The 27,700-nt window shown below is 49.0% G+C and overlaps 1 protein-coding gene across 1 annotated transcript in view; it reads left to right on the plus strand.

The window, feature by feature from the left end:
- Window positions 1–27,700, plus strand: part of LOC124179222 (protein dachsous) — a 236,201-nt gene that overhangs the window by 195,687 nt on the left and 12,814 nt on the right. The window contains exons 4-13 of the mRNA XM_046563425.1: window positions 6,428–6,588; window positions 7,029–7,433; window positions 9,190–9,598; window positions 16,765–17,043; window positions 17,675–17,898; window positions 18,509–19,175; window positions 19,435–19,782; window positions 22,738–23,064; window positions 23,131–23,614; window positions 26,698–27,628. Of these exons, the coding sequence (XP_046419381.1) occupies window positions 6,428–6,588; window positions 7,029–7,433; window positions 9,190–9,598; window positions 16,765–17,043; window positions 17,675–17,898; window positions 18,509–19,175; window positions 19,435–19,782; window positions 22,738–23,064; window positions 23,131–23,614; window positions 26,698–27,628 (4,235 nt within the window). The remainder of the gene's footprint in view (window positions 1–6,427; window positions 6,589–7,028; window positions 7,434–9,189; window positions 9,599–16,764; window positions 17,044–17,674; window positions 17,899–18,508; window positions 19,176–19,434; window positions 19,783–22,737; window positions 23,065–23,130; window positions 23,615–26,697; window positions 27,629–27,700) is intronic.

Below are 27,700 nucleotides of genomic sequence, written 5' to 3' on the forward strand. Positions count from 1 at the left end.
GGGCCGGGGCTGAGCTAGAAAGGTGGCTGCAGGGAGAACGCGGTAATAAGGTGGAACGACAAGACAATGGATGGCGACAATAAGACCGGGTGCTCGAGTCGAAAATAATACCTGAAGCCAGAGGCGAATCACTGGAAGAGGCTTAGACGCGGCTAAGGCAGGACTCTTAAATGGATGTAGGTAATCTCGGCTAGGCTGTGAACGGGCCCCCCTTCGGAAGCTGAGGAGCATCTCGAGAGGGCCGAACGACAGGGTCCATTGTGTACCCGTTATAACGAGACATTCTTTGATCGAACGCGGGAATCCCTCGTCAAACCAGATTTCGTTCGATAGTCAACTCGCGAGGGTTAATTGACGGGTAATATGTGTAGGCATTTGTACTCTCCGGCTGCTGGTGCAGAGAGTAACGGAGCAGCGTGGTTCAATTTGCAGCCAACTGTTCAAGCATTCCAACTTTGTTGTGTTCTTCAACCATTCTCAGTCTGCACTTTGGAATATTTTTTCCCTGGGCCAAGATTCAATTATACCTACATGTTAGTTGTGATCGACTATTCACGCGACTGTAATCATAGCGGCAAGGACTTGATATTTTTGTTTCATTAGCCAAATGTTCTTCGTTGGTTTTTTGCTTGGTTTCCGTCGAGGAAAAAACCGGACCAAGGAGCTTCTGCATCACCCTAGAACGATTACCAGCGCGCCGACTTCTTTTTCCCTTTTCTTTGTCCCCCAAATTATCATTTGAATCGTGTTTTACACCGGTTTTTAATAACGCTGAACCGTAGGCGTGATCGGATTGTCGATCGACGTACACTTCCAGAAGGTCCGTGGCGATTGGAGTAAAAAGTAAAAACGTTAATCTCGGCTGCTGAAAGAGGGGAGAGGGAAAAGAGAGAGCGAGAGAGAGAGAAAGAAGCCGACGTCGCGTCGCCTTTGAGTATTCGTGCGTGCACTTAAACCCGTCCACGTATCACCTTAAATTCATGGCAGGTCACTTCCTAGAGGTCCGAGCAGCACACCTGACCGTACCTGCGGTTCGTCGGGAGACGAGGCCCGGCGTGCGTCGAGAGTCGGGGCCCATCGTCCTTAGAGGGAGCGAGAGTCGGGCCCCGCAGGAGTGACGGGAGCCTGAGGGAGCCAAGCTGCAGACGTATCGGTTCTTCATCGCATTCGCGGCATTGCTCGACGTGGGCTTAACCGGCTAATCATCATTCTTTAATTACAAGATTGTTTTTAGCCGCAAGTGTCGGGGCTGAAACGGCTATTCATATTTAGTCACGACAACGTCGAGGACGCGAGCCGCGCGGCGATCAACCGATTCGAACAAGATTGTGAACGGAAGATCAGAGCGGCGAAATGTGGCAAAACATCCGAGATACGTTTCAGCCGCCCCGTCCTTAAGGCCAATTAAAATCGCTAGAATTATGCAGATCTGATTTTTATACGCCAGCAATATATGTGCACACGCGTAAACTGAGCTCGGCTATATTCTATGTATAACCAGAATTTGTCAGCTCTTATTATACGCTGTGGAAACTCCGGTCCATCGGCGCTCCGATGATCTGAATATGGCGCGGCACACTTCCACCTTGTCGGCAGAGGCCGACCGGCTCTGCGTGGTTTAAAACCCGATTAAGTCCATCCATTGGTCCGGCGCAAGGTTGTACCGAGCTGATCCTCACTGCCTGGGTCAAAAGTCGTGAGATATGGACCTTAAATGCCGGAAGATATGTTTGAACGAATCGGTTAATCGATTACCATAATCTTCTGGTCTCATTTCACGTCTCCGCAGCTGTGTATGTGTTACTACACACACCGGCTGTAGTAATTTTAGGAATTATTCATTCCGAGATCCGGTTGCGGCTATTCCGCAACAAGACCGGATCGGCCGCTCGTTGAAACGCGACAGATCTCAATCTGCATCGGCCTGACTTGACCCGCGAAGTTTAAGACGGTGCCGAAAAGTCGATTGAACGATTGTGGCGTTGATAAGCGGGGATTTTGTGTCGAGTCGTTACCGTACGGCGACGATGTGTGCAAGCCATGCAAATCCATGGGTGCGACCTGCGATGACGTTGAGAGTCGCATAAGAAAAGAGCTGGAGGAGCGAGCGAGCGAGTGAGTGAGTGAGTGACTGAGGAATTACAACGCCCACGAAGTTGTTATCCGGTGCAACAAGAGTCCCCGCGTCTCTTGGACTCGAGGTACCTACACCTGACGCGTCCTAAAGAGAGGGAAAGAGAGAGGAGAGAAGTGCGTGAAGAGCCTCTACAGGCGAGCGTTTCCCCGCGTCCAGGGACTGACGGGAGGTGCAGGAGTCAAGGAACTAGAAATGGATTCCGCTTGGCCGATAGAAATATGGTAAAATGCCGGAGGGACAGAGAGAGAGGGAGAGAACGCGCATTCAAATTTCCCGGGCTTCGCACGTGGATTGGGCGCTTAATAAGGTGCAAGCGATTCGCCGATACTCACGTTCAACCGCGATTCTCTCCGCAGCAGTTTATCGAGAATAACAATAATACCCGAAAGAGATTTCATCGCTTAGCGTATATTTTTTCGAAGATAGCATCGAACTGCGGGGCAATTTCTTGAATTGCAACCGAATTTGCGAGCAATTTGTCTCCGTTAGACCGAGCAGAGGGCGGAAGCGAGGAGAACCTGGAAGAGAAAGCGGATCTGGAAGAGTGTCGACGAAACAGGGACGGCGAGACCTGATCTCAGCCGAAGTGAATCGGTGGAGCGTACAGGGAGATGGAAAAACGCTTAAGTCTTGCAATTGTAATTTATTTAGTCAATAAATACTTGGCTCTATGCAGCCAGGGCGAGATACCCTCTCAAGGTAATCTTATAATGAGTTGTAGCCGCCCGCAAAGCTATTGTCAGGATGTTGATTTAAACAGGATTTGGATGTCGTCATTATTCAAGCGGGAATACCTCTCTACTCTCTTCCAAAGGCAAGCCAGAGGCCCGAGTCTGAAAATAAGATATATTGCACGTACCTTTGTGCGCGCATGCATTAGGTGGACGCTGCGTGCGAAATGCCAAATTAGTTTCTTACTTTCGAATCGCGGGAGTGATGCAGGCCCATTTTCAGCCACCGCTCAATGGCCATGAAGTGAGTCCATCCGACTGGACACAGTCCGAACGAATGTAAAGGTGCATGCCGATCGATTTACATGGAACATTCTCTTCGACGGATGGGAAAAAGTCGGAAGAAACAAAACGACGAGTAATCGCCAGAGAATTAAGTCCGCAAGGCATGATCATGTCGTCTTTAAGGCGATCCCAATGTCGTCCTGCCGTCGACTGTCGGTGATCATAGAAGTGGAAATAACTCACGGCCTTGATCGGGCCCCGGGTGTCCCTCGTCGAGACACTGCAGCATCGGCTGCTCCAGTTTTTCATCCTACAATTGAACAAGTCGGCTGGCTCCAGGGTTCCAGGGTCATCGTTGCATCTCGCGATGAATTTCTCCAAACGCCAGACTGCGTCGTGGATACCACGCTTTGTAATCTACTCCCTAACTATGCAGCGATTCTTAAGATTCTTAAAACGGTAGCTCTTTAGCTCCGGTCAAAGCTGTAATGGACATTCTAAACGAAGGCGTGCGGTTAGGGAAAATTATTCCTTTGAAGACGGGGACGCGAGAAGAATTTTTTTCGAGTTATCTCTTCTCTCCGTGAACGCGTGAAATTTATTTCAGCGTTAACAAATCATCGGCATATGTGTGAGAGTAACGCGCGTGCAGAGATAATTTGTGAGAGACGGTGACCAGCGACAACCGCGCCATTTACCCTCATACGTGGGTATGTAGGTAAAGAGAGACTGTGAACGATGGTCATCTCGCTCTATCAGTTTCGGTTAGAGCCTTTAAGGTATTTTCGGGAGTCTGCATGATGCGCGGGGCGGAGGAATTCGTGCGTCAAGTCGTTTGTTGTCGGTGATCCCGAGGTACTCGTGGCGTAGGTGGACAAGGTACAACACTGCTTATATTTCGAATGCCACGCAGGCCTCCGTCTCACCGTCAAATCATTCATCACGAAATTACATCTGCCAGCAGTAATGCCCAAGCCAATTTGCCTATTAATTGATTTTAAGTGGGGTCATCGCGTTAGTTTCTTTCTCGTTTTGTCTCACCCATTGTTCTCGTTTTTATCACTGAGTATCCGTATGTACGTTTACTTCCTTTTTCTTAAATACAACGATTTTTTAGTTTTTTCTCTCCTTTCCATTTTCTTTTTTCACGTCAAGTCAGGAGGTCAACGCATCGGCTGTTGGCCATCAATCACTAGGCGATGATGGCTGCCCATGGCGATCGAGCAATGAACTCCTAGTGAACATCGAGTCCTTTTACACCGCGTTGGTATCGGTGAAAATATTTTCAAAAGCGTTTTTGTTTTCTCCTTGATCTAGGTCACAAAAACGAAAAAAATTCATCGTTCGATACAAAGTCTGCGTCAGGGAAAACGACTTCACAGCGATAAAAAGCACGTGTACATTCCTGGAGGACGGGGCATGAAACGTATAATAAAGTGCGAGCCCATCCCGGGCAATCAAAAGACCCGAAAAGCGTGGGGTGGAAGAATATGAGGCCAGGGCGCTGCAGAATTGCCATGGGTCTTTTGTCCTCGTACCGAAGAAGAGACATCCGTCGTACCGGCTGACGTACAACAAAGGCAGAACCGTCAGCCATATGAGTTTGGACACCCAGGTCTCGGAATTTCAGTGTCTCAATTACACCCAATTCCCATTTAGGACCGACGCCGTAAAACTTGGTGATTTGTTGGCATTTCCATGAGGTCATTGGTCGGCGGATCGCAACTGGACCAATCGATCGAACGTGTCGGGTAACTACGCAGAGGCAGTGGGAAAGACGCGGACGGGCACGCACATCGTGAGCTGCCGGCGTAAAAAGTTAGGATGAGCTCTACTGCGCTGAGAATATAATTAATGGAGAGGGTGGCTGCGCGTGTACAGTGAGGCTGAGAAGGCCTTGGTTCTTGCGTTAATAAGCCGCAAAAGGTCCCCGCCATTGGGTCCGAGGTCTTGCGGCGCGGCGCCCTGAGCGTCATGAACGCCCTGAACGCGAGGGCCGGTCTCAAGTCTCGAGCATGCCAACAAAAAGCCTAATTATGCACAACGGAGACTCCATTTATCCCCGCTCACCATCACCACCACTCTGTCAACAAGTGGCAACGGACGAAAATGCAAGATCACTTTATATACATCCATGCACTCGGTGTCGCATTAACATCGTTCTGTCCCCCTTGCTTCGCTAATTCCTAATGCATTACATACCAGACACTCACGTCATCCTTAAACCAACTATTATCTTTCACTTTTGATTCTGAAACACAGTATACATAGTTTCATTATGAAAGTTTTTCTCTGTCGTCGGTATTTTCAATATTTTTGAAATGTAGAGGTAGGAAATTACAAGCGAAAAATTGTTTCGAGTCATATTATTCGCCCAGTCGAGTCCTTAAACAGTTTCAAAGAAAAAAAAGAAAAAACACAGACTCGAGGATCTTCAGTCCAGCACGAACAGTTGGTGGAAAGAAGAGCCTCTTGTCTTTCCTGAGGCCACCCTGTGAATGTGAGGATGCGTGTACCTATACACGTGCTTCAACTTCTTCGACTGAACGAATGAGATACTACTTGGAATTAAAACGATTGCGAGCGTGTTTAACGGTGCAAAAAGTGGAACGTTAAAACGGAGATGAGAACGGTTATGTTCAAGCAAGCGCTAGGTCTTGGCTAGAGGGTCGCGCAGCAGGGTCTATTACTAGAGATAAAAATGGTTGGAAAGAACGGTCAAGTCCTGGCAATGTAAGAAGTCGAGGATATAAATAGCCTTGTATCGTAACTTGGGACGGAAAGATATGCGCAAAAATTTCACTGACTGAGTGCGCAGAGCGCGTACTTGGCTCTGATAGATTTTCCGTGGCCAAATGTGCCATGGACTTCACTGTGGAGCGTGACGCCGATTACTGCAGGGTATAAACATCAGTAAGTACTGTTAGAACGGTGCTAAAAATCTCCAATGGATGTTCGTATAAATCCAATTCTCACCTATGTAACGTACTCCTCCTTTATCACCCCGACCTTGTCTCCCGTCATTCCTGCAGCGAGCGCGGAGTACATATTTGTAAACAATGTCCTCAATCAACCCTGGTACCCCGCTGCCCGAGGCAGGGGCGAACCATTCCGCCCAACCGCTACGAACAAATAGATGAATGCTCTCTTATGCGCCAGTCATCGGTCGAACAATATACCCAGGAGAGCCAATGCCCTTCGATCACCGATTCGAACCATGAAAGCCGGTCATTGCGGTGAAACGCCGAAGAGAACCAGCGTGGAAGAGTGGTGACAAGGCGATGACGGAAAAGTCACGACTGTCAACGTGCTCATCATCTTCTTTTCGTTTCAGGTGGCGCTCTGCGATTTTTCCTAGCAAGTGAGGAGCCTCATGTGTCAATCGAAGCCGGTACCGGACTCCTGCGAACCCAACTGCCATTGGACCGGGAAACTCGGTCGACGTACATGCTGAGCATAGCGGCATGCAGCGAAGTACTCGTAGGATACTGTCAAGTGAGTACGCCACCGTTCGTTTGCAAATCTGGCAAAAAGTTGTCTGTGGAGATTGAGGAGAATCAGGAAGAAAAAACTTTATTCGGCAAACAAAGCTGAAAGCCTTGCCTCACGCCGCGTTAATTACTGACTGGCTGGTTCCGTTGAGGCCAACCAAACAATGCCTGTACGCCACTGTCAATGTTTGCCAATATCAATTTACCGCTCAAACCGGACTTGGTTTACCCGCATACTCCGCGCACTCCATCGGGCGTCAACATTACAGCTGCTTACGTGTCCAAAAGAGTTGCACGTAATATTTTCCGAGCTCATAAGCATGTGTCAACGGTAATGCAAGCGTTGTTTGGTCAGTCCCACCCGTTCCGTGAACCAATTGACTCGGTGAGACGGTCGCTCCTCGGAGCATGAGACCGAAGCCTGACCCATTGTCTCGTGTGCAGGTCGAGATTGAGGTTAAGGACGTGAACGACAACCCGCCATCCTTTCCGACGGCCTCGGTGCGCATATCGGTGCCCGAGTCTCACCCTCTTCACACGCCGCTCTACGTGGCGCACGCCACTGACCCGGACATCACACCACCGGCACCGCTCCGCTATCTCCTTACGCAGAACAGCAACGAGCTCTTCGGAATCGACGCGAGGCTCGGCGAGCTCTACCTTGTGAGGAGGCTCGACTACGAAACCCAGCAGAGGCACAGCCTGCTGATAAGCGCCGTGGACGGCGCGGGTCTCTTCGCGAATTTCAGCCTCAGCGTCGAGGTTCAGGACGTGAATGACAACCCCCCGGTGTTCGAGAGAAACGAGTACCACGTGGACGTTCCTGAGGGCGCCAGACTCGACTCACAGGTGAGAAAAATCTTCATTACACGCCCGTCGCGCTCCCTCGGGCTTCAACTCGATCTCTGCACTCCCAGAGCTACTCGAGGAAGTTATTTCGCGTACATCTTGCGCGCATGTAACAACCTGCGTCCCACCTTGCTAAAAGTGAACCTTGACCTGTACGTGTATAACTGGCACCTCGGGCGGCCTCGAGGGGAACCGAACAACATTTAATCTTACCGACGTTAACCTGGAAATTGGAAAAGTAATTAATTCTAAACGCACCTGATTACAACGCTTTCAAGTGTGTAATATCCCTATTAATTTCTCTCTCCTTCGGACCGCTTAAGTTTTGACTCTCCCCGTACCAACACGTCCGGTCCCACAAAAAACCTATCCCCTCGTTTCTCCGTGATCAAGATGAATTCGATGGACATTCTACCAGCTAGGTTGAACCTCTCGTTCCCTCTTACCTCTTCCCATCTTCCAACTACACAATCTTCGTAGTGTCTTCAAATATCTTGAAATATTTCTTCCTTTCTCACCATGCATTGTTTGCTTCATGCTCTTCGCCGAGTTCTACAACTGTAACAAGGTTGCATCTCGAGCATTCGACCAGTATCAACTCTTTCTACAGCTTATATCATTTTTCCTCGTGTCTTTCGAACAAGTATGATACAGTGAGACTTGAGTTCAAACCTACTCGTTGTTCTCCGACGAAGGGGAATTATTATTAAGCGAGTCGAGGTGAATACGTGTATCCGGAGATGACCGACTGCTTTGGTCGAGTTGCCGGTATCAAGATTCCGGACAATATCTTGGCTCCTGAGGAGGGGAGATCAGGATAACATGGCTGCCGTATAACCGTAACCCTTCACCCGCCTCGAACTAATAGCATACAGTTAGACACATTACTGGTGGCTCCCATGTTAGGCACTGTTCTAATGATCGTTCATCCAGTACTCTCTGCCCTCCATCTATGCTCTTCCTCAGACTTCCTTTCCCTCTCTTCATCCATCATTCTCAACCCGGCCTCACTTTGCTCAATCCCCTAGTCCCTGCGACCAAGGATCCTAAGTCTCAGTCCGAACTCTGCGCAGACTGACTGACTGACTGACTGACTGCCTGGCAGCCTGCCTGCCTACCAGAGTTCTTGGCCTTTGTTTTTCCCCGTTTTGTACTTTTTTCTCCTTTTTCTTCTTCTCTCTCACTCAGGCTAGAAAGTTTGATGGGCCGGATGGATGGGTTTGTGTTTACGGACCGCGCATGGTGTGATTTAATTAATACACGGACAGACAGAAGGACGGGGTGCACACCGTCTCTCTTCCTTCATCTTGCTCTCTTTTTCACGCCTCTCTTCCTCAGACTCTTTCCTTCTCCTCGTCCCATTTCACTGTGTCGAACTACCAACACGGCAGCTCGAGAATGTTTTCGGGACGGAATGGAGAACAGCAACTCCGGATTGTTTAGATTATTTGGACAAGCTGATATAATGCCCAAGCGGTGCAGATGATCTCCCGCAGCAGCCAACGCAACTTAGCTCACTGGTCTCAGATATTTTTCCTCAGGTTTTAACTTGCTCAGCCGTGTCAAGGGAGGCGAGAAAAAAGACGAACTCGAGGTAACGCATACCTCAAATGTCTCGCCTCGGGAGTACCCGTGATTCCAAATTCCGTTCTCTTCGTTTGTACTTTCTTCTCTTTCTCACCTCCACCGATGGTCATCCCCTAATTTACACCCCGAAGATTGCTTATAACGGTCATCGAATTCATGTGCTCCACAGATACTGCAAGTTACGGCTGTTGATCTGGACACTGGTAACAACGCGCGTCTCAGTTATCGACTTCAGGGATCGCCTTCGTTTCGCATCAGTCCGAACACAGGGTGGATTTACCTCGCCCAATCTCTCGATCGAGAGACAGTAGATCGTTACTCCCTGACGGTTCTAGCGACCGACAACGGATCGCCAGCTGCAACGGCGAACGCTTCCGTGCTGGTCACCGTCCTCGACGACAACGACAACGAGCCTCGGTTCAAGAGGGAGTCGTACAGCTTTGAACTCCTCGAAAACTTGCCAGCTGGCACCCTAGTTGGTAAAGTTTTTGCCTCCGATCCAGATCTTGGGAAGAATGCTCTCCTTCGGTACGCCATCATCCAACCGAACAGCAGCTTCGTCGTCGATCCTGAAACCGGTGAGTTGCTTGATACTTTTTTTTCAACCGAGGGAATCGAAACGGGGTCAGAGAACAAGCAGATCTGCCAAAAATATACATACGTGCGATTTCCGCGAATTGTTTTTTATCCGCACCTCTGAGGGTGGAACGAGACGCGCGTGGTTCCGGGAACGACGAAAGCGGACGGAGCTGCGGTCAAGAAGAGGTGAGGATAGCAAACTCGATTCGAAAAGTCATTGAAAACGATACACCGAATTGGTGTTTAGCGCTAAGCGCAACGAATTCACCGCTGAGTTTATTCAAACGTCGCGAGCCGTCATCGTTGAGTGTTTACGAACAGGGGTCTCGACGAAATGAGCCTGGACCACACGTAGTCGCGCAAGCCTCGGGTTCTCCGTCCCGCTTCTTTTCTCCTCCCCCGGCGTTGTAGAGACGTTTCGATTCCTGTCTCATCATAACATTTAACAATAGTGTTGCCTCCTCTGATCACCGTGGATTGTCGAGGCTCAGCTGGTCCAGCTGCCAGTCAATGAATCGGAAGAGTTACAGTGTGGCCAGTGTGTGGTCAGTGCGGTCAATGCGGTCAGTGATTCCTCATCTCCTTCGGCTTCACCGCGCGGATATAAACCCGACCAGCTCGGGGCCTCGCGACCAAGACTCGACGTGAACGGTCCCACACAGACACGCGTGTCTGACCGTGTGTGGGGGAGCCTGGGCCCAGTCTCTCAAGAGGAATCGTACTCCGAGGAAAGATACGAATGCACTCGCTCGCGCGCCTTTGGTGTCTCTCTTTCTCTCTTCGCATACCTTTTCTCCAGCTTCTCACTCTCTCTCACTCTCTCTCACTCTCTCTTCCTCGCGGCAACGCTTGCTGACCTCAGTGGTTCTCAATCACACCCCCATCACCCTCTCTGGAGGATCCGTGAAATCGAAACATCTTAGCGGTACCGAATGGTCACCAAATCACACTGTGGAGTGAACGTGGACAACGAAATTCGGTATTTTTTGATGGTACAGACGGTCGTCTTAAATTTTAATTCAGAAAGGTCACGATAGTTACTTTGATTGCGCCGTCTCAAAAATTGCTCCAACGGCAGTTTTTACTCTGCATTCAGGAGCAATTTTCTCAAAAAAGTAGCGTGATGTGAGTTTACAACAACAAATCATGTTCGGAATCATTCGCAACAGTGTTGTTTGGAAAAAATCATGTTCTTGCCAAAAGGTGGTCGATTGGCACTGCAGTACCTAGAGCGAATTCCGGGTAATCAAAGATGCGGATGATTTGCAAGAGATACGATTACCGGCGGTTCCGCGGTTCCATTTCCTCAGCTCGTCTTCCCAGACTCGTTTTTTCTCTTTTTCCAAGGGGACCAGAGGGAGGGGGCGAGTCGACGCTCTGACCGGGTTGCTGGCTGTGTACACAAACACTCTCGTGTTGTATGCCAATCAAAGAAGCGGGCAAGTTGAAGGGCCTTTGGACCCGGAGGGATGCTGAATCGCGCTGCGCGAGTCGGGACGGAAGACGCGTGTGTCGGTTGGTGTTAGGGCCGCGTAATTATAAGGAGGAGAAAGTGGAAATGCCCTTTTGAGGATGCCCGCTTACAGCATATCCCGCGTGTGTGAGCGCGTATTCTGTGCTCGGTGTAATGCGCATTATGTGCCCCGTAACGGTGCGTTACACATTTTGAAAATGTGAAGTAGTTGGTAATTGGGAACGTGCCGCGTAAGCCGTCGGGAGTCCGCGGCCACTGCACCGTAGTTTTACTATCGCCTGCACTTGAGGCGGTTTTCTATTATGTTGGCAATTGTTGCGACATTACCAGCTATAGGCCGGCTATGAACAATAACCTCATATAAAACACATTCCTTTGTGTAATAACCCACTGGACGTAAATTACGCGTGTCGATAGTTAATAGCTGTTTAGGAAATTAATTATTCACCGTATAGAGAAATCGAGATTGATCTTAACTACTTTCTGGCTACCTTAAGCTACAGCCTGGCGCGGCGGGAAAAAAACTCACCACGGACGCGTACGCTCTTACACAATATTACCTTCGCCTCATTTTTCGCTGAACGTAAAAAATTATGTGTACAGCAGAGTTGATCACGATGCTCGATTTACGAGTTCCGATCGATTCCACCAGAACCTCTCTGATCTGTGATTGAAAAAATCGTGACACCAGCAGGTATTTCTTATTCGGTTCATCGATATTATTTTTCTCTAACGCGAATCGAAGCGAGATAACATCAACATCGTGTTTTGTTGAACCTAAAATACCGCGTGTACTTATAATTGTATTCTATTGTACGAAAGTTCCACTGTCTCGAAAAACATTAAACCGTCTAACAATGTCGAGCCGTTATTTCAATCACCGAGATACAAGGCGGAAAGAATATACTGATTGCGATAAATTTGGCATGCTTAAATTTCGCGTAGCTCCAGCGCAGAGCGATAGTGATTTTTTCGCCTCCGGCATTTTTTTTTTTTCAATTTCTGATACGTGGTCCTTGGAAGGTTAATTGAAACTGATCTCTTATCTTGATGATACAATCGATGTGGTTGAATGAAACCGTAGACAAAAACGATCGAGGAGCATTGCACAGAAATACGTCGTTACCATCGGTGTCCCAAGATATTCGCGAAGACTTCGCATCGCTGGGAATCGCGCTGAATGAATAATGGTTATAAAAAGAAATTGTGAAATACTCGGGGAATTTTCTGAGGCTAATTAATGGCGTGGACAGAATTGCAAATGGCAAAATAGAGGATGATGAGCACACGTCTTTGTTGGCGTATAACAATGTCGACATGATCCGTATTCTACAGGTATACCCGGCGATAAAATATACGTGTATAATGAGAAGCGTTAAACAGAAAGACCGAAACACCACGCGACGTGTCGTTATTCATTGCACACCTGAATCGATAGAATCGGAACCCCTGGAATTGGATAAATTGCAAATTGAATTAACATGTGTCTGCAGTTTTGTCGGATTAATCACAATGGAAACTCAAAATTTTGTTTATTCTTTGTACGGATAATGAAACAATATGTATAAGCGGAATATTTAGCACGAAGTTAACCATTCCGCGAATTTTGATAACTGACATCCGAAGTCTCGTGTACTTTGCAAGACTTGATTATTAGAGTTATTGTTCGAACCTGATCAATTGGTATATCAGGTACACGAATTACAACTTCGAAGCGATGACGATAAAATGACATCCTCTAGCATCATGCTAATAGAAAAATAGGAAACTGCTGAAATAAATCGTTTCTCAATTGTGCGGATCGGCTTCGCTGTTTACAAATGAGCTTCATCTGGGAAACTTTGTTTTAAAATACACCTACGTAATGCGCTGCGGCCACGTGAAATACTAATTATCTATCGAATGGTCTCGGCTGTTGACGCGTAGTTTTGTCACTCACTAAAATTCGTCTTCTCCGTGGCTGTCCCCGCGGTCCATAAACAACAAGTACACAGGATTATAGGTGGGTACGAATATAGAAGAGGGCCTACGCTCTCCGGAATGCGAAGTAGTTGTCCCCGCATCCACGAAAGCACTTCTCCGGTTGCCGTAAAAAGTAACCTCCTCCTGCGGCGGGTGCCTGATCCTGAGCCGAACAGAGCTGAGTCGAGCCGCGTTGCGTGCACGGAGGTGGAAGGTATATACATATCTGCATAAAAATTTCAATTTGTCCAATCCACGGTGTGGCCAACCGGAGCCGCTCTTTTCGGAGGAGATATTCAATACCGGGGCTCTCGGGTTACGCAACGGAACGCGAAGTAACGCGACTTAACAAGTGTAAGCGACCGCGGTATAAAAAGTGGCAAAAATACGAGCCGGGAGGAAAGACGCAAAACTAACACGGTGACAATGGCGGCGAAGCTAGACAACTCGAGCCGGGGCTCACCGTGTTAAATTCAGCCGGCCAACCTTCAATGCGATATTATTGGTCGGTTGGGAATTTTAAAAGCATTCCATTGCTGCGCTTTGGATGCACGAGGCGCCTCGGCTGCACGTGCGGTGAATCCTCTGCCACCTCATACATTTCAATCGTTCGACGCGAGCTTTCCGGCATCCGTCGACTACGCACGCTGTCCCTCGCCTCAACCTCGGTCACGCTCACCTCCGCTCCTTCAAAATCCTCTCCTTGTGCTTACGGTACTGCACTTACCATATTCCTCGACTCGAATTTCACACCTCGATTCCCGCCTCCCAAATCCGCCTCACATTACCAATTTTCAATCTTTTCACTCTCTCAAAGAGGATCGGTTAGGACATATCTACTTAAAATTGACCATTCTATGGATGGATATGTGTACAATAGCCTATCATACTACATATCATAGATCAAAGTTGAGTTATATAGCTTATACAGAAGGAATACTGACTGTCAAATCATTTGGCCGAAGCTTTCCCAAAATTAAACATTGAAAACCTGAATCTATTCCTATACGATTCACAAATTTTCCAAAATGAAACTTCCTCGATATGGTTAGAATACCGATTAGATGTCCGATATTTGTGTCGATTTGTGACGACAAAAAAGACGAGAAAACCCAAAAAGTACAGTTCATCTTCGTACAACATTGTGTTTGATTTTCTAAGTAGCTTACCCTGCTACAAATGGTAGCAGTGGTAGTAATAGTACGAGCAGCATGAAGATCTAACTTGTCGTACTGGGACTATGCAGGAACACCTAAAAAAAAATACCGCCAATCATATTACGTATAAACTCCCTTACGCGAGTGTGAGTCCTCGGCGGCATGAGAGGAGGAAGAGGTGAATAAGACGAGCTGACGAAGAGGCGAGGATACGGCGAGTAGAGAAGAAGGATGCTGGAGAACGTGGCCCTCGGCGGAGTCAACAATCCGTGACCACCCCGGCTCGAGTTTGTTGCCGCCCGTAATTCTATTGTTCGGACGTGGCATCATCTCTGCTATCTGCCTCCTCTGATTTCATTCTTTTCGCTTCCCGAGCTCGTTCTCTACAGCCGGCTCCGCATCCCCGACCGACTTCCCCAAGTTCCCCAGGCATTTCGGGCCACCGACGCCTCCGGACCCATCGAAGACTGCAACCTCGAGTCGACGCAGTGCCGCCTCGCGATGCTTCGGGACCCACCGCGAATACAATGCCAGAGTAAATCAGTCTTGCGAGGCAAAATCAATTCGCGTTTGTATAAACGTAGAGCGTTCGTGCGGTGCGCGCAGTCGGAATGTAGCCTGGCTTACGAGTTCATCTTCTCATTCGCGCGGATGATCTCCGGCTTTTTTTCCCTCCCGTTCTTGCGCCGACGCCGAGGCCGGGTAAAAAGAGGAATACCGAGTGTATGGAGAAGAGGAAGGGGTGGTTAAATACAAGAAGTTCAACGCTGCAGGTGAAGTTGCGCGCGGTGAAATCCCTGAGAGTTGGTCAAATTCGGTTTTCAGCCTGTACACCGTCCCTCCTCGTTCCCCCCTCACCTTTTCCTTATCCTCAACGACGAGGCAAAGTTTGTCCAAGTTTTGGTTGACACGTATTTTCAAATATTGGCCCCTCTATTGCGCCTATTGGCCGTCCGGGAAGCCGCCGAGTTTACGGACAGGGAAAATGCATTAAGTCCTTCGTTGGTACGCGGCCATCGGTGTTTATACAGACATGCTCGTTTCCTCGTGCAGCTGCGGTGGTAGCAGAATCGTCGGTTCCGCTTCTTCGGTCTCTCCGAATCAGAGATATTATCTCACGCCGATAGTTTTTGGTGCGAGCCGCCCATTTCCACGCTCCGATCCTCCTGATCGCGTCGCGCAATCCCAGGGGCACGTGAAAAGCTTTACGAAAATGTTCGAATGTCCGACATCCCCCACACCTTTCGCAAACTGTGTGAACTGACGGTGGTACATACACATTATATCCCGAAGAGACGGATCTGCCGACCGCAACGAAAGGATCAATATTGAACAGTCCTGTTTGCGGAATATCGAGTAGAATTTTGTCCCTCTTATATATAAATGTTGCACCATGCTGCGTACGGTTGGTCGTGATTAAATAGATTGAGCAAATGCGACCGATGTACTCGGTACACGGGTCTTAAAATTTATACGGTTCCCGGGACGTTTGTCAATGGAAAGCTATTTGTGGCTGATGTTTGATTTCCCGATGCTTCACACACATTAGCCATCCTCCAGTTTATTATTGTAAACTCCAAACGCACGAGGCTGAATCGTCTGGGTCGTAAAGCGAAGAATTCCCGATGTCCTTGCGTCGCGTCGTTACGTTTGAAATTTTCAACCACTTTCAGCGCTCCTTTTTATTCCTCTTTCGTGTAAATTGACGAAGACTCAAGCCCTGGACTGCAGGTCGGCGGCGTCGCCGTGGTCATCGTCGTGGTCGTTCCTGGAAGCGAAAATTGGATAATTAGTGGTGATTTGGCGTAAAAAGTCCCGACGAACACCGAAAAGTGCTCCGACTGGCCTATTTCACCCTTCGCATTATAATAATTGCTAGCGTCTTTTTCTACCTGTGCCAGGAGCAGCTCGGTCAGTGCAGCGTGCTCCGCGTACTAGAATAACCATGCGGTGCTGCTTCCACCCGACCGCTAACACCGACGGACTCTCACCCGTGTGCGTGCATTACGGACACGTGCATAAACGGGCCTAGGTAAGCCAATGCGCGCCCATGCACACGCGGAACCGGGATCACATTGAACCAAGTAACGAGCTACCGGGATAATTACGACTACGGCATGAAGGAAAATCAGAGAAACAAAATAGCCGCGTTGACTGCAAGCTGCAAGCTGCAGCCACGCCGCGTGTTGTACCTGCCCTGGTACGACATGATCCCTGGTCGCGGGGCTGCGGGGGGATTAATAAATAATTAAATGCTACGAGGCACGATTCGGAGAACGATTAGGATAATTTGTTGCGCTGGCCAGGTTCACTGTGTTCGGCTTGACGCCGTGCCGTGCATGATGCCACGCCGTTAGCTGGCACGCCGATGATCTCCTGGTGAGCCCGAGTGTGAACCCTAGGCACTGTAAGAGGTCGCATGATCAAAACGTCTCATTGTTGTTCGAAGGACCGAAACACCGCTGTGAGCATCTCCAAAGACGGAAATCATACGGAGATCGATACCGCAGGCATTGTGCGGCATGTGTGACTTCTCACCAATAACCTGTTCTTCTTCTTGTTTGTGTACTAGGGGAGATAAGGACCCACGAACCTCTCGACCGGGAACTTCGCGCCCTTTACGAACTCGTTCTGGAGGCTCGGGACCAGGGAACGCCGTCGAGGGCGGCGAGGGTTCCGCTCAGAGTCGCTGTTTTGGACGTGAACGACAACTCACCGGAAATCGTTGATCCTCAGAGCAATGTGGTCAGCGTTCGCGAGGAGCAGCCACCCGGGACGGAAGTAGCCAGGGTCCGGGCCCTGGACACGGATCGCGGCGAAAACGCTTCGGTCACCTACAGCATCCTAAAAGGTTAGTTAGTCACGGCTGTCCGTCGACCACGCCGCGCTGATATTACGACTTGAAATTGTTAATTTACGATAGTTCTTTCAATTGAACTTTCAACACTCTATTGTACCCGGATGATGAACCGTGTCGAACAAAGCGAGATGAAAAGCGCGTTTAATGAGCCGCGATCGCCGATTGTTGGTAGCAGAAGGCAACAGGAGCAGAAATCGGGGAGATGCGTTTCAACATGGGGACCAAACACCGACAAACAACGCCTCGAGCAGTCTCCTGTCTCTTGAGCTATGCACGCGTCTACTTCTAATGTTTTTCCTAGTTGCAAACACACGAGTCTGCTGTCACAAACTTCGAGAGTACCTTCCGGTGAAGGGATTATTGACATAATAGCTCGAACGCGGAGAAAGGATAACGTGAAATGGTAGATGTGATACGCGTTGACGAAATGGAATTGCGTTATTACCGGGATATTTGTCACAGAGTCTAATTCGATCGGACGGGTACGCGGCTTATAACGGCGGTACATCAATTCATCCAATTCATCAACCGCGGTGTAGAATGGTCAGGACATTTCGTGCCGTAGAGACGAAGACGTTGATTGATTCGGTTCGATTTTGGTTAAACTTAGCTTTGATTACAGATCGTGACTCCGACGGTTACAATGTCTTCACCATTGACCCCACCACCGGCATGATTAGGACCAAGGCGGTACTCGACCACGAAGAACACAACGTCTACCGCGTGTCCGTCAAGGCCAGTGACGCCGGTCGACCACCCCGACATAGCGTCAGAGCACTACGTGTCGAGGTTTTGGCTCTCGCCGACAACAGGCCAACCTTAACTAGCAGCAGTCTGGCATTCACGGTGAGAAATTCCTCTCGTTGTCCGATCCAGTACATGTCCCAACTATTTTCACAGTTATCTATTCCGATTACCTGAAATTATATTACGGAAGTGTATCCAAAGCCACTTGAAAACATGGAAAGTGTTTCAAAGTCTTCTCAAGTCGACAGATAAGATCGTTTGAAATTTCATAAAGTCGTTTCACGTCGCCCAGTCATCTAGTGACAGTCTTTTGAAATGTCTGCAGGAAGCCTTGTGAGGTCGTTTAACATCGCTGACAGAACTGTTTAAGCTATCTATAACTTATTCAAAGACACTTAAAATTACTTCAAACCATCTGAAACCATTCCTAATCGTTCAAAGTCAGGTACCCGATTACGTTCAAAATGATCGACACAATTTGAAGTTGCGTGTAAGTCAGATAAATAGGTTTCGAAGTGATTTGACATAGAAACTCGATCAAGGAATTATCTAATATCATTTAAAAACATCTTTACGAATCCTTTCGAATTCCCTAAATCTTTACCGAGTCTTGCTTAATTTAGGGACAAATTTCACCGACAGATTCAAAGCTATTTTGTATTCCTGTCTGAAACCTACCTTCTACAATGACCTTATTCTATATGCACAGGTCCGCGAAGACGCAATGATCGGTTTCGCAGTTGGCTCGGTAGCCGTATCTGAACCGAGTCATCTGGTGGCGTACACGTTGGACTCGTTGACACCGATCAGCGAGTTTCCAGCTTTCGACGTGTCCAGGGGTTCGGGTCAGCTGGTAGTGGCGCACTCTTTGGACCGTGAAAACATCAGCGTTTACCACCTAGAGATCCGGGCGTTGGACACGACGTCGATAGGCAATCCACAGAGCATCGCGATCTCGGTGAAGATCACGGTTGAGGACGCGAACGACAACGCACCGAAGTGGCCGCTGGACCCAATAATGGTCAGGGTGTCAGAACGGTCGGCTATTGGCTCGACGATCTACAACCTGACCGCTACTGACTTGGACAGCGGCGCCAACGGCGACCTGCGCTACAGCCTTGTCACCGAGCTACCACCCACCGGAAACTTCGCCGTCGATTCACTGACCGGTGCCTTGACTCTCACTCGACCTCTCGACCGCGAGAAAAGGACCGAGTACACTCTGGTCCTCAAGGCTTCGGACCGTGCTCCTCCAGCCGAACAACTGGCGGCTACTGTAACGGCCCGCATACTTGTCCTCGATGAAAATGACAACGACCCCGTCTTCGTGTCGCCCGACAATCCACGGATAGCCGTCACCGTCGACCTTCAGCCAGGCAAGTCGGCTCTTATTTTGTCTCGAGCATTGATTTGCCTCGGAAATTATACCTTGGAAAGAAATAACTAGATCCATGGTTCAACGCGGTCTGCAACGGATCATTTCTTTGGCCGTATTCAGCGCACCGCTCGCTTGACGACCAGCGTCGAACCATAACCTCGGACTCTGAGATGATCCTTTTGGAAGAGAAAAATGATTAACCTTCGCTGTCAACCACAATTTCAAGTCCTTGTTAACAATCTGTAAAAACGTTTCAGGCGCTCCACTGTCAAGGGTTGTCGCGGTGGACAAAGACAGCGGTGACAACGGACGCGTGTCGTACATAATAACATCTGGTAACGAAGGAGGCATATTTTCGGTCGGTTACGATTCGGGAATCTTGACCTTGGCGCGGCCAATGAAGGGTTCAACGGAGTTGGAGATAACGGCCAACGATCACGGAACGCCGCCGAGGAAAGCCTCGCTGAAGCTGCACCTAACAGCCTCCGGACACGCCGCCGGACCCCCGAGACTCCTGCAGGCCAATCCGTTTGCCAAGATATCCGAGGATGCTCAGGTCGGCGCTTCCGTGGCAAATGTCGCCGGTCCAGCAATGGCCGATCAAGGTAAGGGGCGCGGTGCAATTGGAGCACTCCTTTTCTCCGATAGTCGGACATAAAACGTCGGAGGGACTGAAACCCCGACGCGTACCTTCCTTTGTCTCGGTCCTCGGGGAACCCGGGGTTATTGTTTCGGCGGACTTGGGCATAAACTGTACCCCCCTGTGGAACTAGGGAATGTCAATTTAGCCCACTGCTCTCCCGGAGCACATGCAGTCCTCGCGCCGCAGCCGTGAGACTGGAATTACAACTGGCCGTTGCGCCTGTGTGCACGATATAATCAGGGTGTCGAGAAACCCGGCGGATCCGAGGCTAGGCTAGTTAATAGGAAAGTTCTGCTATGAAAATAGCTCGAATAATTGCATCGCATCTTCGCTAGGGCCAGTCGCCCCGCATTATGGCTACGCCAGCTAAATCACTCTCGGCAAACCTGTACCGCGCAGCTTCCTCGGCAGAATCGTGCGTGGACGCTTCACGCGCCTGCAGCCCGAGTGGTATATATCGGCATAACCCGTGCCCAAGACGCCTTTATCCCCTACCCCAGGGATTCCCAACACTAGCATTCAACGTTCTCAGAAAACCGGAAACTCCGTCATCCTTCAAGGCTCTTAAATTATTGGACTGTTGATTTCATTCGCTTTTTCCACTTTACAAATCGTCGAGTCCTTCCAAAACTGCAGTTTATGGATTTAAAAGATCAAAGCCACAAACCAAACGAATGATATAATACCAACTGCTCTCCAAAATGATGCCACCTAGGGGGCACTGTTCCATGGTAGTAAAATTCTATTCTATTCTACGTTTAGTGTCAGGATAAAACACCTATTTAAAAAAGTATTTTTCAAATGTAGAATCCTGTTTCGACTTTTATCTAGGAACACACCGTGACAAAACAAGCATTATTTTATCAGGTCATCCTTGGACATGTTTCGAAAGACACGATGCAGGATTCGAGCACAAGGCCGCGGAGGTACCATAAATTGGTGCTGAATAAAACCGGGAGTTATCGCCGACGTAGTTGGTGGCTGGTGGTCGCCTTAGTTTCTTAGTCACATTATAAGATATGCGAAACGCGTTTTCAGCACCATGCAGCAGGCCTCTCTCGGGATGTAGACGGCGGCTGCGGGGCTGCCCGAAGGGTCCGACTGTCCGCTCCTCTTCTTTCTTTGCTCCTGCGTTCGGTCGGGCGCCAATCAGAGGGCGTCTTTAGGAGAGCAAGGAACCAACCAACATGCCTTCCCAGCGGCAGTCTTTGGCGAGATCGCGAGTCCTGCCGGTGCGCGCAAACAATGGCCGCGTATATCATCGTGCCACCGGTCGCCGTTGTACGCGTAGGCAAATCACCACCCCACATCCACCGACACCGATACCCACCACCGCCTCTGTCAACAGCACCAATACGCGCGAGTCCCGCTTTGTCTAAACCCGCTAAAAAATCGCAACAGCTAAACGTCTCCCCTGGAATTTGAGCATCGAATGCATTAGCCGGCCGTGGAATAAGAGAGAGACGAGAAAGATCGGAGAAGAAGAACGGGAGAAAGGACCGGCATAGTGCGCTGCCAGCAACGCAGCTCTCATCTACACGGTGTTCAAAGTCAGAGAGACTCGGGCTTCTACGTGGTCAGATCTAATTTTCACGCACACAATTCAGAATTATCGTTAAATTTCTGGACCAGCCTCCAGCTTTCAAATTCCGCACTTTGAAACCAATGCGAGAGAATCGTGCTAAAAGCGTTGGTGATTTGCACACATCGCGTTATTCTCTTGATCGCGGCAATCTGCACTGGATTTTACATTTTACTCGCCTCTCGATCCGGAGACGTGTAATAACCATATTTTGCGTAGCACTAAATCAGGATGTAGCAGGACAAGGCGGTGATTTTGAAGAGTACAAATTTGCAACAGTCGCCTCCGCGACGTAATTGCCTGGCGCCCAAATACACGCTCGGGAAGATTTGAATAAAGATTACTCTGTGACCCGCGTTGAGGAAAGTAAAAAAAAAAAAAAAAAAACGAAAGAAAAACCTTCAACTCGGGACTGTGCAATACTCCTTGGATGGGAAACGATAAATTCTGTACGACTTTGTTGCGGAGATTATCGGTTTATCTTGTTCGTCGTTTATACCCGCGGAATCTTTTACCCTTTACTGTTTTTTCACTCCGTTTTTTCCCAGGGAATATATTCTACTTACACCTGACAGCGTCGGTCCCGTCGGTCCCTCCTCCTCCCTAACCTCTTCCTTTCGAGGCTCCGCGTTATTTTGGAACTCTCGCGAAGCCCGAAGCTCTACGTTCGATAACTTACGGCTTGTCCAGTCCCCTTATTTCGGACTGTGGAGATGTGACAGAGAACGAGAGCCAGAGAGAGAAACGCAGAGCTTCGAGCCGCAAACCGCATCGGCTACAAGTATTTACCAAAGGTGTGGTATGAGGGGCCCGAGATCGAGCAGTTCGACTCTGCCGATTCTCTGCCCTCGGCTACATGCCCTCTTCTTCAACGTCGTCGTCGACGTCGGTGGCGGCGACGACGACCGGCCCCCGTCATCGACGCGTAAACTTTTGCACCGCTGGGAAGATACGCCGCCGGATCGGATTTCGGCGCAAGCGTTACTCGCCGCATTACCATAATTTAACCAAAAAACGTATACACTAAATTGTATGAAAAGCCCAGCGCGCGCCGCGTTTCATCCGACTCTTCGCCCGACTCCGAGCTCACTGTATGAACTCGGTTTTGGACCTCGCGATTCCACTCCCCTCTCCCTCCTCTCTCCGAACGAACGAAAACGAATTGATCATTCAAAGAAACGTCAGATTGTATTTCGCCTCGAGAAAAATTACCTTGTTGAACAGGTTTCGTTGGACTCGAATTTAATTCGTTTTAACTGAACATGAGCTACGATTGTCACGAACTAAGAACAATCGTAAAGCCTAGGAACTCATCTTCTGAACTCTTTTTTTCAGGCAACGTCACTTTCCTTATTCCGAACGGACTGGCGTCGAATAAGTTCGTGGTCTCATCCCTCGGTGTAGTAACACTTCAAGGTCCACTTGATCGCGAAATCGCCGGTCACTACTCGGTACCGATTTTGGCCAGGTCCGCGAAACTGTTGGACATCACAACCTTGGACGTGATTATACTCGACGAGAACGACAATGCACCGGTCTTCAAGCCGGGCTCTTGCTACACCCTGACCATTCCGGAAAACCAGAAACTGTCCACCGTCCATACGGTTGTTGCGAGTGACTTGGACGAGGGGAAAAATGGAGAAATATTCTACAGTATAGTCGGTGAGCATCCCGTTGTTGTTATTTTTCTTTTATCAATAAGGGTTATACGATACGTTAATATTCCAGGTGGCAACGTCGGCTCGAAGTTCAACCTCAACTCTGCGACGGGCGCTTTATCATGCTCGAATCTTGACAGGGAAACTGTATCAAAGTACGTGTTGACGATATCGGCCAAGGACAAGGGTCGCCCAAGCCTAGAGGCTAGATGCAACATAACCGTCTTCGTTCTCGATATAAACGACAACGCTCCAATCTTCGTCCAGAACCAATACTCCGAAACTCGTCCTCGAACCGCCTCCCTCAATGCCAAGCCTAATGATATCGGCAACCTGGGATCCTATACCACCCAAAGGAATTACCGGACCGGCTATTCTTCCGAAAGGTATGCCGCTACCATTTCCGAGGACGCTCCACCCGAGTCCAGCGTCATGACAGTCAAGGCGACCGATCCAGACCATGTAAACAACGGCAAGATCACTTACACCATGGCCGATGAAACCACCTGGCTCTTCAGGGTCGACAATCTCACTGGCGTGATAACTACTGCTGGGTAAGTTGGATCACTTTATTCTTCTCAGTTGGAAACATCAGGAAACGTTTGAATGGAAATTTAAAAGTCTGTAATTAATGGTTTGTGCCAACACTGAGCTCAACGACCTCTGAACTGCGTTACTCTTTTCACTCTTTGTGCCTGTACGTACTCTGCAGGATTCACTAGCCCACATGTGCAGTTCAGGATGTTCATTAATTCAATTATACACTTTATTGCCGGCAATAGCCCAGATATTATGACATGTGCGCCGTTGACTACGTGCGATATACAGAGGTATGAAGGATCGTAAAATAGAAAGGACGACGAAACGGTCTCAAAGGTTTGGTGGAAAGTCTATTTGTGGGTTGTAAAGTTATAGGGTCCGTCGAAATAGTGTTGTGTCAAAATTGATACGATAAAATTTGAATAGGAATAACAAATTTGAATTTGTAACTTGTAACTATACAGTCGCGTATTATAGACACGTTGACTTGTTAACATCCTGCTATAAAAATTTCATTCGAGAAGAAACAAAGAGAGAAAAAAGGTTTTGGTTTCTCTCTTTCTCACTTTCGTTTCACGCGATATACTTATGTGCGTAAGGTCCATTACATAAAACCTTGAAGAAATTCGTCTAATCTTTGATTATTGTACGTGAAAGTTGAGGTGCACTCTATCTTCTTAACTATAAAATTTCGAAGTCAATTACCAAACGGGAATGAGAATCTGTTAAACTTTCGTAAACGGACGAAGATTCGATACTGTAATAGCTTATCTCACTGAAATTAATCCCAGAAACCGAGTCTTCTAAACCGAATGCCACACACCCGCTACCAATGCTTGCAAGCTTGGCGTATTTCTCACTTTCGAGGATCGCGTCAACCGCGGCCAAGCAAATCAAGGCAGGCGGGCGGCGAGGTACCTGAGAAACTCGATGGCCTGCCGTGAAGCGATAAAATATACTACCGTTGTTTAACGTGTTCATCTTTGTAAAAAGAGGGTTTAGAGATTAAACCTGAAACGCTTGTCGCTGAGGTGACAGCGGCGCCCTGCCGGTGGATCTTTGTTTATTAATCTGCATTTCTCGGTCGTCTTCGTGGTTCTCCTCGTTTTACTTTTACTCTTTTCCCTTTTTGCAAACTACTCGCCCTCTCCTTCTTTTATTAGTAGTCTCCTTTCGCTCGCACATACATGTGCGCCACCGCTCCTCAGTCTAATCCGTAGAACGGAACGTCCCGTGATCTTGTAGGCGGGTAGCGGAGGGTGTATCGCCGTCCCGAGGATGGCAACGGCGATTTTTCTTTTTTTCCTTTTTCTTTATCATTTCGCTTTCGTTTTATTTCCATTTCTTATTTTCTTTATTCCGACAACCGTGTGTCATTCGACCGTGACAACGTGTGGCATTTCAATGCGTTATTTAAGACGGCAAAAATCCTGATATGCAAAACCTGCGCCTTGCGTTATCCTCTACCAGCTACAAGATAAAATGACAAAAACAATCCAAACAAGCAAATATATGTTAAAAAAAAAGTCACACCTGACCGATTAAGCGAGTTTATCAATGAGCCAGCTCATTTTCGATACACGACAATTATATCCCTAGGATAATCACTTCGCCATTCAAGGTCGACTACCGAAACTCATCAAGATTCTATGCGACCTCATCGCTGTAGGGTGGTCAGATAAATATTACGTCATCTTTTTGATCTTACATTCTAAAAACAAGCCATCATCAAAAAATTTCCAGAACTCGTGAGCAACCTCTTTTATTTCATAAATCAAAACACCTTCCGAGACCATAACTCGAAACATTTGCGTGAGTTGAGATATTATTTAAAAAAAAAAAGAGTCGGGTAGTGAATATCGTGAAAAAATTGCAAGTTTTTTGTCAACACCTATTCTTCGGGCTCTAAACGTCTTTCATGAGCTCTCGACGCTATTGCGGGTGATCATGATACAAGGGTCCCAATTTTTGAACGGTTCGCAAAAGCCGGCGGCGGGTCTTCGCTAAGCTACACGGTAGCATTGTCGGGCTGTCATACAAGCCAAATAGAAGAAGTGGTTTTAAATCAGTCGGTTGGTCGGGTTCCTGGGTTGCAGAGCGGTACTCTCCGTCCTCTCTCCCTCCCATCCGCCTTCATCTCGCCTGCGTTGCGGACCGTCTCTCTTACCTTCGAGCTTCGTCTCTACGTGCCGCCTATCCTGACCAAATCTTAAGCCCGAATGGTCCACGGGAGATCTGACTGCAGGAATCTAGCGGAAAGAAGATCTACAGTCGAGTCTCCGTCCGGGACTCGTTGAGTTATATTTATTATTTGCATATAATTCTTCGAGGGCCGGGGGCCGAACCTCTCGCGCGACCGAATCTCTGATAGTGATTTCGTACCGGAGGTATAAGAACGTATAAGAACGGTGGGTGTGCACACACACCGAGTTTATTCGACGCACCGCGCTCTGCAGTTTTAGGCTCCGCGTTCATTCCCTTATTCGGGATTTAAGATGCAACTTTAACGTGTACCTATAACGTCGAGCGGCGAACCGCGGCGCAACTCCGAACGAACGCGGAGAGGCCTGCAAAAATCCCGCAAACTTATGGTAATGGCCGCTGTCGCGCGTGGATTCTGATCGCTATACGCGATTTAGGCTCCCGTCACTCCTCCCGGTTCTTTTTTGCCCCTACTCGAAGTGTCCTGACGAAAAGAGTCGGCCGCGTTGGCACGGGATTGCGGTTCGAAATTCCCGCCAAACTCAAACCGGAACCGAAACCTCTTTTCTCGGCGACTTTCGACCTTGGCTTCTCGAGTCCAAGGCTCCCTGCCAGCTCCGGTGGTCTTGTACTCTACGCGTCCTAAAGCGGCGGCTTGTTTCGCAGTCGGTATGGTTACTGGCCGATTAAAAATCGGGAACACACGAGACTGCGGCATCCTCTGCGGTGGCAGGCGTCCTGTTCGAAGTACAATATGGCCAGACAAGCGCCGTGTTCCTGGATCGCGGAGTCCCCTCTGGAATCCCCATTCAAAATCGCGCGCATAACCTGAGCGGAGAATCGAACGCGGCGTGTGAATGCAGAACGTATAATAAACCATTTCTCCATCTTGCAGCCCCCTGGATCGCGAATTCCAGGGTGTCTACAACTTTCTCGTGGTGGCAACGGACGGAGGAAAATACGACGCGAAGAGTACTTCGGTCCCGGTGCAAATCACGCTGACCGACGTCAACGACAACCGACCCGTCTTCACCGAGTACCCGTTCCTCGGACACGTGGCGATCGGCTCGCAGCCTGGGCAGAACATCCTCCAGGTGAAAGCGACGGACGCGGATCTCGGAGCGAACGGTGAGGTCGTCTACTCCTTCCTGGACGAGCAGGAAAAGCCGAAATTTCGGATTCACCCGAGCTCCGGCATCATCACGGCGACTTCATCCCTCGCCCAGGAGAACGGGAAGGTCTTCCACCTGGAGGTCGTCGCCAGAGACAAGGGCAGTCCACCCCAGAGCTCGAAGGGTCTGATAGAAATCCGCGTCGGTGAAGCGTTGGATATGTCACCGGTGCTCAAGTTCCAAAACGACACCTACGAGATCGTGATGACCGAGAACTCGCCGTCAGGCTCTGAGGTCATCCACGTGACTGCCGTCCGTTCCGACGGAAGACGGCAGCACATTTCCTACTCAATCGAGTACGGTGACGAATTCAACACCTTCTCCATCGACGAGAACTCCGGCCTGGTACGCGTCAACGATCCAAGAAGACTCGACGCCGAGATGTGGGACACCGCGGCGACCCGCGACGACGAAGCAGTTAGGAGCACCTGGCGGAGGTCGATGGAAGGACAACCGACCAAGGAGGAGCCCAGAGACTCGGCCACTCACACCCTGACCCTCGTGGCCAGGACGATTGGCCCCGATCCGTTGATCGCCTATGCAAAGCTCGTCGTCAGAGTGTCGGACGTGAATGATAACCCACCGATTTTCACCCAGATGCAGTACTCGGCGACGGTGCTGGAGGGAAACACGAAAGGAGATTTCGTCGTGACGGTAAGTCGGATTTTCTTTGTTAAAGTCGTGGTTATTCGGTTGGTTCTAACTTCTTTTTTCAATGACCATGTC

Source organism: Neodiprion fabricii, chromosome 3 (assembly GCF_021155785.1).
Source record: "Neodiprion fabricii isolate iyNeoFabr1 chromosome 3, iyNeoFabr1.1, whole genome shotgun sequence".
Lineage (NCBI taxonomy): Eukaryota > Metazoa > Arthropoda > Insecta > Hymenoptera > Diprionidae > Neodiprion > Neodiprion fabricii.